The sequence below is a fragment of the Pelodiscus sinensis genome, chromosome 3, assembly GCF_052426305.1.
Source record: "Pelodiscus sinensis isolate ZL-2025 chromosome 3, ASM5242630v1, whole genome shotgun sequence".
Lineage (NCBI taxonomy): Eukaryota > Metazoa > Chordata > Testudines > Trionychidae > Pelodiscus > Pelodiscus sinensis.
The window spans coordinates 145,066,889-145,083,897 of record NC_143054.1 but is presented as its reverse complement, the minus strand read 5'-3'; the positions used below and the strand labels follow the sequence as shown (position 1 = coordinate 145,083,897).

The 17,009-nt window shown below is 44.1% G+C and overlaps 1 protein-coding gene across 1 annotated transcript in view; it reads right to left on the bottom strand.

The window, feature by feature from the left end:
* Window positions 1-6,734: 6,734 nt before the first annotated feature.
* Window positions 6,735-17,009, bottom strand: part of DNAH8 (dynein axonemal heavy chain 8) — a 611,430-nt gene continuing 601,155 nt past the window's right edge. Inside the window, exons 90-93 of the mRNA XM_025186355.3 lie at window positions 13,810-13,962; window positions 13,521-13,710; window positions 8,722-8,843; window positions 6,735-7,616 (exon numbers count right to left, since the gene is read on the bottom strand). Of these exons, the coding sequence (XP_025042140.3) occupies window positions 7,329-7,616; window positions 8,722-8,843; window positions 13,521-13,710; window positions 13,810-13,962 (753 nt within the window). The 3' untranslated portion in view covers window positions 6,735-7,328. The remainder of the gene's footprint in view (window positions 7,617-8,721; window positions 8,844-13,520; window positions 13,711-13,809; window positions 13,963-17,009) is intronic.

Here is a 17,009-nt window from a genome sequence, read left to right as displayed (position 1 = left end):
CATGACAACTTAATTTACTTACGAGCCTTTGGTGAGGGACCTTGTCAAAGGCTTCTGAAAATCTAAGTACATTATATCCACTGGATCCCCCTTGACTACATGTTTGTTGACCCCCTCAAAGAACTCTAGTAGATTAGTAAGGCATGATTTCCCTTTACAGAAACCATGTTGACGTTCCCCTTACAAATTATATTCATATACGTGTCTGACAATTTTATTCTTTACTATAGTTTCAACTAATTTGCCCAGTACTGACGTTAGACTTACTGGTCTGTAATTGCCAGGATCACCTTTGGAGCCCTTTTAAAATATTGGCATCACGTTAGCTATCTTCCAGTCATTAAGTACAGAAGCTGATTAAAAGGATATGTTATAAATCACAGCTTCTGTTACTTTTACTTGCAATCAATTGCTGTAATTGATTTGAGGATCTGTAATCATAAATAAGAGGGGAGATATGCTGTTATGAATGAGTGAGTTGATGGTCCATAACGTGAAAAAGTTTGAGAAACTCTTCCCTCTCTCATTCATTATTTACATGAAGCCATTAAGAAAAAGGGCTGTGTCTACACTGCTGTTTTTTTCTGAAAAAGATACGCTAATTGCAAACTGCAATTTAAGTACCTTTTTCCGCTTGTTTCCTCCGAAGAGGCGTTTCTGACATTTGGTCCATCTACACGGGGCTGAATGTTGGAAAAACCTCCTTTTTCAGAACACAAGGATGCCAAAAGAACACACCCGCTTTTTCGGAAACTATTCAGAAAAAGCAGACATGTTCCCTGGATGTGGCAGAGTTTTTGTGGGATACCTCTGGTATCCCGGAAATATTCTGCAGTCTAGACATAGCCATAGTGAGAAAACACAGGCTGAAGTGTCATCTGTGCAAAGATAAGACCAGATTCTATCTTGCCACTATGTCAGACTTTTGGCTGGTGCACTGATTTCCTAGCCAGTGAAATAAAAGAGTCAGGCATTCTTCAGTTATTGGTGATCCCTTCTTCCCAGGAACATCTTTATGAGAACTGATAAACAATCCAAAGTAAAGAAAAAGAAAAAGTTACTCACTCTGTGCAGTAACAATGGTTCTTCGAGATGTTTCCTTGTGCGTGCTCCATTCAGATCTTGGTGCGTCCTCGCGCTGGCGATCGGAGATTTTTGCCTAGCAGTGTCTTCTCACATTGCACACGCACAGCCACTATCTCGTTCTGTTTTTGTCCATTGGCAGATTGCGCTGCATGAGTGTCCCTCAGTTCCTATTGCACTTAAATTGTTTAAAGTTTTAAACTGATTCCCAGCAGAGGGGAGGAAGGGAGGGTAATGGAGCACTCAGAGGGACACACATCTCGAAGAACCATCGTTACTGCACAAGGTGAGCAACTTCTTCTCCATCAAGTGGTGTCCCTGTGGGTGCTCCACTCAGGTGACTAGCTAACAGTACCCACTGCTCACAGTGGTGGGTGTTGGAGTCAGTTGTGAGAAGAGGAAAGGACAGCACCAGCTAAAGTGGTGGTAGGTATGGGTCCCTGCTGTAAGCATAATGTTGTGCAAAGGTGTGATGGGAAGACCATGTCACTGCTTTACATATATCTGTGAGAGGTACATTATGCAGGAAAGCAGTTGATGTGGCCACCCATGAGATGAGTGAGCTGTGATAGTCTGCGATGGTTCCCTCCTACAAAGATGGTAGGAAATGTATATGCAACTGGCAATCTACTTCAAGATGCACTACACAGAGACATGGGTACCGGACATAGAAATTAAAAGTCTGTCAGATTTTCTAAATTCCTTGGTCCTATCTATGTGGAACACAAGCGCCCATTTAGCATCCAAAGTATGTAACATCACATCCATCAGGGAGCTGTGAGGTTTTGGAAAACAGGTGGGGAGGTAGATGGGCTCAATGAGATGGAAGTCTGATATAACTTTAGGAAGGAACTTAGGGTGAGGTCTGAGGGTGATTTTTTATCCTTGGTAAAAATAGTATATGGTTGATGAGCCATCAGGGCTGCAATTTTGCTTACTCTTTTCACAGAGGTTATTGCCACTATGAAGGCCACTTTCATAACTAGATGTTGTGGGGAGGCAATAGCCAGTGGTTCAAAGGGTGGCCATGTGAGTGTTCCAAACATAAGGTTTAAGTCCCAAGGTGGCACTGGTGGGCCTAAATTTGGATGTGTCTTTTGCAGATCCACTAAGAAGCACTTTATGATAGGCTATGCAAAGATTACTTGTCTTGTGGCAAATCTCGTGGGAGCTGAGTGTTGTCATGATCATCTGACATCTGGCCGTCCTCCTCTTTTGACTCTGGCATGGTCATCAGGGTGTGAGATTGTGAGGCTGGCAGGAGCCTTTTGGTGAAGGCAATGGGCCAGCAGACTGGTGTCTAGGTGATGCCCAGTAGTTCCAGGGTGCCCAGTGGGGTGGGTAATGTGGAGGCAGGTAATGCCAGTCAGGATGCCACTGAAGGTGATATGGGCATACCCTGTAGCGATAGTGTTATCAGGATGTGGTAGAAGATGAATGCTGTGAGAACATGCTCCTCTGTTCACATTCAGTCACCCCAGGGAACCCCTGTAAGCGAGAAGATCTCCTGTAGTCTGGAGATGGGCATGATGGAGTGCTGGAGGTGCCTGACATGTCTCCCCCGGTCACTCTGTGGGACGGATCGGGCGGCAGTGATCTGGCTGGCGAACCCCTCCTCTTCTGATGCATCTGTAGTGTTGGAGAGGCAGAACTGTGTTTTGGAGAGTCTGCTGCATGGTTAGATGGAGGTTCCTCTGCAGGCTGTAAAGCCTTCTCAAGGAGAGTCATGCGGAGCCTAAGCTCTGGATCCTTTTTCACCATGGCAGTAAAAACTGTGGCAAAGATCGCACTGCTGTGGTGTGTGCTGCTTCCCCAGACATCGTATGCCGCAGCTGAGGCCATCAGAGGTTGGCAGAGAGTCATTACAGAGGTGGCACTTTTTAAAGCCCTGAGAGCCCAGCATACCGGGAGCCGTTAGCATGTACGGTGGAGGGCGGAGGCAGGGGTTCTTGTTTAAACCATCGGCAAGCTTGTGTAGTAAAAGCTTGCTGTCTTCTATCTTCTTATGTTTTTTTTTAAAGGTAATGGGGACTGTGGCTGGCTGGAGGAGAGCGGAGCCGCTGCACAGCGCTAGGGGGCAGCTTGTCTTGTTCCTTCTTCTGCTCTTTTTTTTTCTTTTGGATTTGAGTGGCAAGTATGTAACAGGAAGTAATTTGTAACTAAGTGCAGTTAAAAGGTCACCAGGAGAGAGAAACTTTCTGTGAGGAGAGGAATGCCTGAAGCAGCAGGAGAGCTCCTTCTGCAGCCGAGGGTGGTAGAAGAGGAACTGAAGGGGGATTCGGGCCACACGCAAAGTGATCAACCGCCAGCAGCATGAGCCACCTGTTGTGCATGCACAGCCCAACTGCTAATTGCTATGAAAAAGCTCTGACTCTGCGGCTCCAGGGATGCCCTGTCACCTCCAGGGATGCCCTGTCTCCAAAAATGGAGCACCCACGGGGACATCACCCGAAGAAGAACCAAGGTATTGCAGTGGGTGGTGTTATGGTCGGTGCTGAGTAGAACACCATGAAGTCACTGAGCCCGTTGGGGAGGATTGCTGCAAGGGGAACCTGCTCTCCTGGCCAGTGCTGTGGCTGGTGCCCGGTGATGATGATGTAGGCAAGTAAGAAATACATTCTGAAGATTTTCAGTGCAGACTCGGTTGGCGGATTCTAGGAGAATGCAGAGGTGAAGGTGCACTTGGTACTGGTGGAGATGGTGCACAGGGCTGCAGCACTCAGTGCTGGGTATTCATTTTATGAGAAGCCTTCTTTGGTTCCAGTGCCAACGCGTGCTTTCATTCTGATTGACGGGAACTGGAATGTTTGCTCGATGCCAAAGTGCCTGTCAGTGTCGGAGGCAGTGGCATGTCCAATTTTGTCAGTGTCGATTGAGGAATGGCGCCAGTTGGGGTGAAGGAGCTAGAATTCCTCTTTAGTTCCAACTCCGCTTTCTTTGTAGGTGACGTTTTTCGCTTATCTGCAGTGCAAAAAGTAGATGGTACTGGCAGACGGGCAGCCCGGGACCTGGAAGGCAAAGACCCTCGAGGGCAATGAATTAGCCCTCATCCAAGGCATTAACTGCTCCTCCAATTCGGGAGACTTATCCTCTGGTAGTTAAAGGGATTTTTCCCATAGGAGGTTCTTAAGTCTCATTTCTTTGTCTTTTCTGGCTCTGGCTGTCATGTTTTGGCAGTGTGGGCATTTCTGAGCCACATGGCCTTTGCTGAGACATTTTATGTGGGATGCATGTCTGTCGGAAGCAGGTATCGAGTCTCTGCAAGAGTCACATTTTGGCATTTTGAACTGGAGAACTTGTTTTCAAAAACTTGGAAGAATAATAAAAGGAGAAAAACCAGGATAGCATTTTTTTAAACTAACAAGAACTAACTAACACTAACTATAAAATGACTAAAACTAGTAACAAACTATACACTAACCACACTAGCTTTATCTTTTCAGTCAGAAAGGAAAGCTCTGCTGCCACTCCGTCTTCTGCCGAGGACGGTGGACAAGGAACTGAGGGACACTCACGTCACACATGCAGCCAGCGGATGAAAACAGCTCGAGATGGCAGCTGCGCATGAGCGATGCAGGAAGGCAGTGGTAGGCACCCACAGGGACACCACTCGAAGGAGAACCAGCAAGAACAAAACACAAACAGCAACTGCAACCAGCAGTTTCTCGAAACAGACTTAGGGTATATCTACACGAGCTCATTAGTTCGAGCTAGGTAGGCAAATGAGGGCAAGCTGAGTTGCAAATGAAGCCCGGGATTTAAATATCCCAGGCTTCATTTGCATGTTCCTGGGTGCTGCCATTTTTAAATCCCCCTTAGTCCGAACTAACTGTCCACGGCTAGACGCGGCAGTTAAACTTTAATTCAAACTAACTCCTTAGTTCGAATGAACTGTTACACCTTGTGGAATGATTTTATTCAGTTAGTAATGTAAAAAAACAGGTTTCAAATCCTTTCTTCTTTGCCTTCCCGCCCTGAAAGGCTGTTTGCTGGGTGTTATCCTCTGTACAGGGACTTTCTTTCTTGATACCATCAGTTTTTTGGCCTCTCCACAACTGGCAGCATGTCTGGACATCAAATTGTCATCAAACAGACAGTCTGCTGAGGACTGTTGTGCCAGCCAGAATAACCACAGAATAACCACAGTTGATGCAATGCAATGACGTTCCCAGATCTGGCTCAATCCTGCAAATCCATGAATCTCTGGGGTTCCCAAGAAGAGTGGTGTCAAGTAAATTCAGGGTGTGCACCCCTTTGCATGTCAGCTCCTTAAGAAGGGGATGCTTGTTTTTGCCTTTTTAGACCTGAAATGTATGGCGCTTTATAAAACTTTACCCCTCCCCCCCATAGGCTGTGTGGAGCCCTCTTCTTGAAAGCTTTCCCAGCAGAATCATGGCTTTTTTGAGAGACAAGGCCCCAGTATGCCAGTTGGACTCCAAGCCTTGGGTTCTGGAAAGCAAAGGTGGCTTATTAGCAGCAGGCAGGGCATAGCTCATATTCAGAAGCTCCTGAAAAGTTGTTGTACAAATATAGCACATCTTGGTTTAGTGCTTAAGTTGTAGGAATACATTGTCATTGTGCGGTTGGGGTAGAAGGAACCTACACAAGAGATGCTCTGCTAGAGGGCACAGAAGATTACAGCTTCAGCTCTCTGGTGATTCCTTGGCTGAGGAGAGGGAGAGAGGAGCCAGAAGCTGAAATGAGATTGCCCTGTTTAGCCCCCTAAAATTAATATGATAAAACAAACTGGTCCAGAGATGCGAACAGCTAGAATGTTCCCCTATTGCAGGCAGAACTTTTGGTGGCTTGCTTTGAGAGGTGGGGCTAGTCCTGGAGCCCTCATCAATGACACTGGATTGTCTCTGAATTCCATAGGGAAAAGATATAGCACATTTGTGGAAGATGAATTGAGAAGTCATGTAAGCCAAAATAAAAAAGTCTTAGAGGCAAGCACATATCTGTTTGGGTTATTAAACAGGTTGGTTAGATTGGACATCTTGATTGTCTTTTTGCTCAGTGCTAACTGCTCTCGTGTATGTCCAACAGGCAGCACAGAGAACACTCCTGTGATCTACACTCCAAGCATTCTGGCCTACGCACCAACAAAGTGTTAAACTAGAATGGCAGTAATAGTAGCTGTGCATAATTTGGCCCAGTATTTCCATTACAGTAGTACTGGCACCAAACCAGTCTGTGTTTTACTCTGATTTTTCTACGTTTGTTTCTACACATAGGGTACGTCTAGACTACAGAGCTTTTCCGGGATACTCTGCCGCATCCAAAGAACAATGAAAAAATGTCAGAAAAGCGAACATGTTTTGTCGGCATTCCTGTAAACCTTGTTTCATTAGGAAGAAGGGATGTTCTGAAAGAGATTTTTTTCTTGACATTTGGCCCCGTATAGATGGAAAATGTCAGAAAAGCCTCTTTCGGAAGAAAAGCAGAAAAAGATACACAAATTGAGGTTTACAACTTGCATATCTTTTTCTGACTTTTCTTTGTAGTGTAAACATAGCCATATTAGGACTCCCTTTTTCTTAACACATATATCATCTAAACTCTATACAGGACATTGCTCACTGTCCAGTGGTTCAAAGAAAAATGCTTGGGGATTGCTTACAGAGTTCAGTTTTGCTACATCTACATTGTTTAGCAACGTGTGAAGAACTGTGAACCATGAAGGACACCTCAAGAAAGTACAGGTCAAGTTCTATGTTAGACAAAAGTTTTATGCTTAGTATTAAAATTTATGATTCTCTGTCCAGGGTTGCTTTTAAAACTTGTATTGGTAGTAAAATAAAGCTTCATTTTGTAATGTTTTATATTACAGTCTGTTTTCACCTAATCTCACTGAAGCCTGTTATGAATAACAGAAAGCAGAAATAATGAGAAAACAACTCTGTTTTTATTTTTAATAACATCTTTCACTAATTTTATTGTTTAAAATAATCTTTGCTTTTAAGTTTTGTTATGCAAACTCTCCATGTTACAATTGCTGAGATACTTGACTAAAAACAACACCAGTGAAATAATAATTTCTATCACCAGTTCAATAACTTATTTAGAAAGAGGGATAAAAGAATCAGTCTTAGAACTTGCATTTAAATTATTCATGCTGAAAGATTTAATATAATGGACAAAAGGCAGAATATGAAGCCATCAGAAAAAAGGCAACTTAGGATAGGTATAACTAGTTACATGTTCCATAGCCTATAAAGTTTCTATCCTAGGGCGAAGGACAGAGTTTATTTGATGTCACATAGAAGTGCCACTCCTCTCAGGATCCAGTGATCTGGAGAGACAATTGTTCTTAAATAGATCACAGTGATAAAAGTCAAATCTGTCCTCCTGGGTTTTTTGTAAATAGGACAGACATAGAGTTTGGGATCCTTAGGACCTGTTGTATTAATAGCAAATACATGCACCACAGGGAGTACTGTGAAGAGAATCTTTGGTGTAGGTTCAGTGAGCTTACTGTTACGTCGGTCCCAGCCTGCGCCATCCAAATACAGTCCGTAAATATAAACACCTTCCTGTGTAGAGAATGAGCAGGCATGTTAAGCATATATGTTATCTACTTCAGCTTTTAAAATGAATAATTAATGCAAGTCAAACAAAAAAAACATGTGTATTATAGTTAGAAGCATCTTTCCTTAACTAAAAAAGGAAAGCTATAATCTAACATTAAATTACTTGAAAAATCTTCAGAGATTACAGTAATATGATTTGAAATGTGGAGATTAGACCAGTCGAATATCTGAGTTCACCAAATAGTTGCTACTACCTAAGGGCATGTCTACATTTGCAGGCCTATTTCGGAATAAGGCTGCAAATGTAGGCATTTGGAATTGCAAATCAAGCCCGGGATTAAATATCCCGCGCTTGATTTGCATCTTCCCAGCCGGGCGCCATTTTTGAGATTTACAAGCCCAGAATAACTGCCCGCATCTACATGTGGCAGTGAAACAGGCGTTCGAAATAAAGCCCTTTTTAACTACCTGTTAAACCTCATTGCAGGAGGAATAACAGGTAGTTCGAAATAGCGCTTTATTTCAAACTCCCGTTTCACTGCCGCGTGTAGACGCAGGCAGTTATTCCGGGCTTGTAAATTTCAAAAAATGGCACCCAGCCGGAAAGATGCAAATCAAGCGCGGGATATTTAAATCCCAGGCTTAATTTGCAATTCCGAATGCCTACATTTGCAGCCCTATCCCGAAATAGGCTGCAAGTGTAGACATACCCTAATACTCATTCCGAAGTATTTTACATAAATGGTAAAATTATATGCCATAATTATTCCATGGCTGAAAAATGGATGTTTTGATCGGTACACCATTTCTTTTTTTTTTTTAACAAATGACACAGATATTTTCAATTTCAGTTCAATACAGAACTGAAGAGTTAGTCTAGCTTAGTGTGAATGTTGGAAATATTTCTTTAATAACTTATTTTCATCAACCTCAAAAGAGAATGTAAGAATCTTCACATTTTCTGTGATTTGTATTTAATGTCTAAAATAGGTAAAACTGTGAGAGGAATACAGTGTCAACCTTTCTTCTAGCCATTTGAAATTCCTTAATAATGAAAAAAACATTAAATGCATAATTTAATAAAAATATCTTCATACGTCATACATACAGGAGGGGGTGTTGTGATTTCTTCTTTAGATTGCTTTAAAACTTCATTATGTATTGTAACTGTATCTAATGCCCAGCCTTTATGTGCTCGAGTTGCTTCTTGTCTCATTGCTGTCAGAAACCCTGAAAAGTCAAGCCATAGGATTTAGTATAACTCATTTGAGCAAAAGAACTGACTATATATTACAGCCACAGGTATAGATGGGGTCCACCCAGTGGACACGCCGCAGGACTATAGCCAAACCTGAGGTCACATCGCCTTTTGGCTTGCTGTAGCTAGGAGAATTTGGGCTCTGGCTCTGAGTATGCAGGTACACACTTCGGGTCCAGACCTTATGTTTGACACTTTTCTCGATAGCAAGGATCTGTGTTGAATCTAGTGCCAGCTGCTTCACACCTCCACAGTAGCTGTTGCCTGTTCACAGAGTTCCACTAGAGGGGTGCATCTACACAGCACCCTAAACTTGAAATAAGATATGCAATTTGCACTACACAAATTGCGTATCTTATCTCCAATCGATTTCGAAATAGCTTATTTTGAAATTTGGCACATCTATACAGCACCAAATTTTGAAATAACGTGCTATTTTGAGCCCTCCCTTATCCCTCATGCAATGAGGTTTACCGGGATGGCGAAATAGCGTGCCTGTTATTTCGAAAACTATTTCAAAATAATAGGCGGCTTATGTATCCCACAATAGCTGTGCAGTGTAGACATACCCTAGTTGTGGTCCCTTTGGTATATGGTTTCCCTCTTTGGGGACTATTTGACCGAATGAATAAATAATACAGATTCTACAAAGAAATTTCTAAGCACACACAATTTACTCTTAGACAGCACATGAGCTATGCAGATCTATGGAAAAATAAAACAGCATGCAAATCCCTGACTCGGTTTCCTCATCCTTCCAAACTCCCTTTGGAATTTGGTCAAAGACTGTTCACGGGGTCCGGGATTCTCTATTCCCTTGTCTGCTTCGATCCTGGTGTCTGCTTCCCTCTCTCTGCATTTCTCTGCTGGAGCAAGCCCGTTACAGTAAAGTTGCAGTCTCCTTTTCAGGTGACTAGCCTGACCTGCTTCAAGACCCTCATCAGGTAATCCACTGCTTGGTTACAAAGCCACCTGGGAGAACAGGTTTCTTTGGGAGGCAGCTAACTCTTTGACCAAAGATGCTGTTATCTGAATAGGACAGGGGTGTGAGCCACTGTTTTGGGTCAGAGCCACTGACCCACAGGGTGTGTCTAGACTACAGGGATTTTTTGAAAAAAAGTATCCTTTTTTTCGAAAAAACTTCACCTGCGTCTAGACTGCAGCCACATTTTTTTGAAAGTAAATGGAAAGAACATGGCAGTTTTTGTGATCACGGTAAACCTCATTTTATGAGGAATAACGCCCTTTTTCAAAAGTACTCTTTCGAAAAAAGGCACTATTAAATGCAACCTGTGCTTTTTCAAAAGGGAGTGCTTGTAGTCTAGATGCTCTTTTTCGAAAGAGGCTTGTAGTCTAGATGTGCCCACAGAAAAATCAGTCAGGGGCTGCACATAAGCAAGATGCAAACAAACAAACCAAACAAAAACAAAAATCAAAAATAAAACAAAAAATCTCTCATTGACGTGGAGAAGAAGAAAGACACTCCTTGCACACCAGAGCCTAGGGTGACCCGGGCTAATAGATTTTGTGTGCTCCAGCCCCCACAGTGGGGGGGTGGTGGGCTGGAGCCCTGAGTGTTGGGGCAAGCCAAGGATGAGCCTGAAGTTCCCCACCTCTGGAATAGGAGATCCATCCGGTTAATGACCTTTTATTGCTCTATATTGTTTGCAATCTGTCAGATCCTGCAGGGATTCCAGTCCAAGGTGCAGGTAAAAAGACAACAGTGACAGCACTGTGCAGTTTTTGTTTATAGGAAGTGGGTAAGAAAAGGCATAGAGCTGCTTGTGTAACTAGAAACACAAAAATAGAAGTTTGTGTGAATGTTGTGGAGAAGGGGGAGCCACCAAAAAGGCTTGAGGAGGAGGTGATGTGATGAAAGCAATGAGCGAGGAAGTTGATTTTGAAGGCAATATTTTGAATGGACTTGAGGTTATCAATGCTGAACATTAGAGTAGTACAGCTACAAGATTATAGAATCTGGGAGAGAATGTTGGCTGTCTAGTCAATGAGAAAGTTCAGAGGAGTTATGAAGGGATGGAACATTTCTTACCTGATAATTTCCTATCTGCTAGCAGTCCCCCACAGTTCTGATATGTATGGGCTAATTCTGGCCTGTCTGAAGTTTCTGGAGATGGTCCATAGCTGCAGCAGAGCTTGTGCTAACCATACCCCCTTCTCCTGCTTGCTATCTGATTATTCAGTACAAAGTTTTGAAAAAAACTCTTAGAAAATTATTAGGAGGTGGGAGAGGGGAAGAGAGAGGGTGGGAGAGGGGAGGGCAACTAAAATGATCAGAGGTTTGGAAGAGGTCCCATATGAAGAGAGGCTAAAGAGACTGGGACTTTTCAGTTTAGAAAAGAGGAGACTGAGGGGGGATAGGATAGAGGTCTATAAAAGCATGAGTGGTGTGGAGAGGGTGCATCAAGAAAGGTTCTTCGTTAGTTCCCATAATAGAAGGACTAGAGGACACCAAAGGAAAGGAATGGGTAGCAGGCTTCAAACTAGTAACAGAAAGTTGTTCTTCACAAAGCAAAGAGTCAACCTGTGGAACTCCTTGCTGCAGGAGGCTGTGAAGGCTAGAACTAGAAGGGTATGTCTACACTACCCTCCTAGTTCGAACTAGGAGGGTAATGTAGGCATACCGCACTTGCAAATGAAGCCTGAGGAGTAACGGTAGTAACTACCTAGTTCGTGCCCTGTGTAGCCGCTGCGCTGCACGGGGTTCGAATCAGTGGGGTTTTAAAAATGGCGGCTCCCCGCTTATGCAAATGAAGCCTGGGAAATTTGCAAGTGTGGTATGCCTACATTACCCCGCTAGTTCGAACTAGCAGGGTAGTGTAGATATACCCGAACAGAGTTTAAAGAGAAGTGAGATAAAGTCATGGAGGTTGGGTCCGTGGAGTGGTATTAGCCAGGGGGTAGGAGTGGTGTCCCTGCCCAAAGTTTGTGGAAGGCTGGAGAGGGATGGCACGAGACAAATGGCTTGGTCACTGTCTTTGGTCCATCCCCTCCAGGGTCCCTAGGGTTGGCCGCTGTCGGCAGACAGGCTACTGGGCTAGATGGACCTTTGGTCTGACCCAGTACGGCCATTGTAAGCTCAGGGCTCAGGGTCAGGGGTCTCAGTGGACCACCTTGATTTTCATGCACACCTGCTCCTGGATGGCCAGGCTGGCAGCTCTCCTGCCCTAGACGGCCACTTTCCTGTGCCTAGTGCAGAGGTTGTGGACGAGGTCCACGATGTCCGCACTAGACCAGGCGGGTGCCCGCCTCTTGCGGTCCCGGGCAAGCTCCCGGGAGCCGCCAGCCTGGTCCCGGGAAGAGGCAGAGGGCTGGGGGGTATCGGGTGGCTGGCTCGAGCCGTGCCAGGTGCAGGGTCTGCTAGCTGGGTGCTGGCAGGCTTGCACCTGGCACGGGCACCGCTTTAAGGGGTCCGGGGCCGGGAGTGGGGCAATAGAGTTTCCCTGGTGTTGGCCAGAGTGGCCACCAGGGAAAGCTGGGGAGGGCTAGCCTCCCACTAGTTGGAATTAAGGGGCTACACACCCCTTAATTCGAACTAGTAAGTTCGAACTAGGCTTAGTCCTCGTACAATGAGTTTTACCTAGTTTGAACTAAGCGCTCTGCTAGTTCGAATTAAGTTCGAACTAGCGGAGCACTAGTGTAGCGCCTATTAAAGTTAATTTGAACTAACGGACGTTAGTTCAAATTAACTTTGTAGTGTAGACATACCCTAGGATATTACTGTTCAAACTCAAAGGAAGTTACACTCTAGGGTGTGTGCTTAAATTAACAGGGTTACAACTTGAGCCATAGGAATATGGTAAAGGTGTCTGTCCTTAAAGTATGGGAGTGACAGAGAAATCTGGGGGGGGGGGGTAACATTCTGAGTTTAAGTTGTTTCTAAGCTGCATGCAAGGGCTCAGTGCTTCCTCTCCCCATGTTCTGTGTCTTTTTCAGCAGGGAGAGGCTCCTCTCTTCACAGGTAGGAGAGCCAACAGCCTCTTGGAAGGAGTAGGGACTTGGGTGGAAGGGGGAGAGCCAGGGGCAGCCAATCCTTAGAGCTTCCTAGACAACAGTGTGCCCTCTCTTCCCAGCTCTCACAGCACTCTCTCCCCCTCCAAGCCCTCAGAGGGCTTTGGTGTCAATTTAAAGGGCCTGGGACTCCAGCAACAGCTAGCAGTTAGGAGTCCTAAGCCCCTTTGAATCACCAGATGTGGGGGCAACTGCTCCATTTCTCCCCCGCTGTTGGCAGGCCTGTCTGCAGGACCCAGTGTAGACATGCTGCAGCAGGAGGAGGCACCCCTTCCATGGCACACTGTCCTGGCATAAACCCACTGCAGTCAGTTTAAAATTAGCTGAAAGATTACAAGTCAGAAGGAAACCAGGAAATACAAATATATTTTCTTTAGAAGCTATGTTATTATTTTTTGCTACATTAGATCCATAACCCAGACTCTGACATTCCTAAATTGAAGTAAAGAATTACTTCTCACTATTTTATTTTATTTTATTTTATTTTATTTTATTTTATTTTATTTTATTTTATTTTTCATCTACTATATTTAAATACATATGTAGTGAAATGCATTTAAACTGTGGTTAAACATAGTATACTGTACTATAAATATTAGCAAAATCCTGACAGTACCTACCTTGTGGATTAAAGAATCCAGTCATCCAAAATACATTTGGTCTCCCTTCAAATATCCAGGTAAAGAACTGAGTATTTCTTTCCAGGAGTTCAGTAAACCAGAATCCAAGTGTTGAAGAATCCCAAGAAACCCTTTTCCACAGTTGAGGAATTCGAGCATCATACATATTATCAAGTGCATCTCTCAAATTCTGAAAAAGTGAAAATTATAATATATGAATTAACAGAAATAGCTAAAATGTGTTAGTTATAAATTTAGTATTTTTATGATAAAGATGCATATTTATTACCTCACTCATAATAATGGTTCCTTCTATGGCTAACTTAAGATCATTCAGACTGTTTCGGAGTATTGTAATAACCTTTTGCATTCGGTCAATTTCTTGCCGAAGAAAAATATTCATGGAATTAAGGTGTCCCATCTTTATTAAGCGGGCTTTCACCTAAAATACAGGAAGTGTAGAGAAAACAATTCAATTGAATTTTGAAGTTTTGCAAATAATATTGTTGTATACAATACTCAAATGCTTTTTAGTCCTGAGAAAAATAAATGATAGTCCTGTGATTCGGGATTGCAACTCAGCCCCGTGGAATTTTTAGAGGGAGGAGAGGGCACTCTAGGGACAATGAATATTCTTATTGAATCCATCTTTTTCTTAGCAATTTAGATTAAGACATGAAATAATCAAGGATCTTGAATCAGCTCTGTAGATGGCTCAGTTTGCAGGAGAATATGGTATTTTTTACAGCTGCAAAGGAGAAAGTCAGGCAAAAAGGCTGACGTGAAATTTGAGGAAGGTGAACATTTTGACAGTAAAAGTAAGCAGTGATGGTGAAGCACATGGGTTTATACAGCCCAATAGCTGAAACTATGACTGAAGAGAGTGTGACTCATTTTGTGCAGTAACTGAGTTTCTTCGAGATGGTTGTTTGTATAGGCTCTCCACTTTAGGTGTCTTGATGCCCTGCGCTTGCAATCAGAGATTTGCCTAGTGTCCAGTTAGGTGGTGCCAGGATCTCATTCCGCTTCAGGCATTTACACAGTGCTGCATGCCCCATGCCTCTGTTCCTTCTCTTCCACAGAGAATCTATGTGAAACTCTGAAGTAAAGGGGACAGAGAGGTTAGTGGAGGACCCTCTGGGACAACCATTTCAAAGAACCTGAGTTATTGCACAAGATGAGTAATCTTCTTTTCTTCTTTGAGTGGTATTCCTTTGGGGGCTCCATGTTAGGAGATTATTGAGACTGCCCCTCAGTGGAGGGAAGGGGCTTCAGGTTGTGTTATGGATGGCAGATAACATGAATCCCAAACAAACATCTGATGCTCACTGTGGCTCTATGGCACAGTGGTTTGTGCATGTTTGGGCTGATGTCCAAATTGCTGCCCTGCAAATGTCAACAATAGGCACATCATTCAGAAAGGCTACTGATGCAGCAAGTGCTCTGATTGAGTATGTGCAGATGCCTGTTGGGACTTGTAAATACATTTGTTTATAACAAAGGTGAATGCATTCTGCTAGCCACTTAGCTTCTCCCATTGAGTTTTGGTGATTTTCAGAATGGTTTTGTACTTTCAGTGTAGAAATATAGAGCTCTGTGAATGTCCAATGTGTAGAATGATGCCTCCCTTCTGTCTGCATGTGGTTTTGGAAAAAAACAAAGGTAAATAGATTGATTCAGAAGAAAAGGAGAGGCAACCTTGGGTAGAAACTTGGGGTATGGTCTTAAGGCAACTTTGTCTTAAAAAAAAAGGTTGTGTATGAGGGGGAGGCTGCTATGAATAACCTCCACTAATTGCACTAATTCAACTGATGAAGTGGGTTTTGCCCATGAAAGCTCACAATTTAATATATTTTGGTTAGTCTCTAAGGGTATGTCTACACTAGCCCACTAGTTCGAACTAGTGTAGCTAATGTAGGCATTCAAACTTGCAAATGAAGGCCCGGGATTTAAATATCCTGGGCTTCATTTGCATGTTCTCGGGCAGGTGCCATTTTTAAATCCCCTTAGTTTGAACTGACTGCCCGCGGCTACATGCGGCAGTCAGAAGTTAATCCGAACTAAATCCTTAGTTCGGATTAACTGTTACACCTCATTGCAGGACAGCCTTAACTTCATTAGGTAATTCTTCAAGTGTCTTGGTGCTTTCACAAAATTTAACTTTTTTCTCCTTACGTAATTAATATTAAACATAAAATACAGGCAGTCCCCAGGTTACATGGATCCGACTTACATCGGATCCCTACTTAAAAACGGGGTGAGGCAATCCCGCACTAGCTGCTTCCCCCCAGCAGACCAGGGAGACGCGAAGCTAGCGCCTCCCCCAGCAGACCAGGGAGACGCGGAGCGGCTTTTCTCAGCAGACACCTCAGCTTGAGAATAAAGGACTGAGGGAAGTGAGGTGTGGGAGAATAAAACTGAGCTCTGGAGAAATGTTTGGCTGGAGTTTCCCCTACAATATGTACCAGTTCCGACTTACATACAAATTCAACTTAAGAACAAACCTGCAGTCCCTATCTTGTACGTAATCCGGGTACTGCCTTTAAGTGAAAATAAAAAGAGAACCCGCAAAATAAACACCCTAAAGTCCTTTCTCAATAATAAAGCAACTATAATAAAAACGATCATTAAAATAAAAATTTAAAAATAATTATAGGTATTCCTATAAAATACAAAAAATAACATTTCTTACTTAAAATCTTTTAAAAGCTCAAAAAGGCCACCAGCTGATTGGTTTAAAAACAAAAACCAACCTAGTGCGCACACACAAAATCAATATAAAACAATAAAGCCCAACTACTAAACTCCTATTCAAAACAGGGATGTGAATGATTAACATCTCCCTTACTGGGTGATGCTTACTACTTACGGTCAGCTGTGCCATGCAGCCTCTGGCTCTGGCTCTGGCTCTAGCCCCAGCTGGGGCTGCGCTTCCCACCACATGGCCTTTCATTCTGGCCCTGGCCTGGGCCACGCTGCTGAACACTCAGCTTCCAAATCTGGCCCTAGCCAGGGCCGCCATCTCCCACAAGATCTCTGGTTCTGGCCTCAGCCGGGGACGCAATATCCACCACATAGCCTCCAGCTCTGGCCCTGGACTGGGTCATCTGACACATGGCCTCCAGCTATGGCCCCAGCTGTGGCCATGCTGCCCACCAGATGGCCTCCGGGTCTGGCCCTGGCCACTGGAGCAGTTGCCGCCCACCACGTGGCTCCAGTTCTGGCCCCAGCCAGGGCAGCTGGAGGAGCTGCTGACAACCACCTGCAATGTAGTTCCAGCTCTGGCCCCGGCCAGGTCTGCTGATAGAGCAGCGGCCCACAATGCAGCTTTGGCTCTGGCCCTGGTCGGGGCCGCTGGAGATGCCACCAGCATGCAGCCCACAGCTCCAGCCCTGGGGAAGAGCTGAAGCTAAGGCCAGGGCCATGTGATGGCTGCCCTGCTGCTCCTGGGGTGAAGCAGCCACCCGCCACACAACCCTGTCCAAGAGC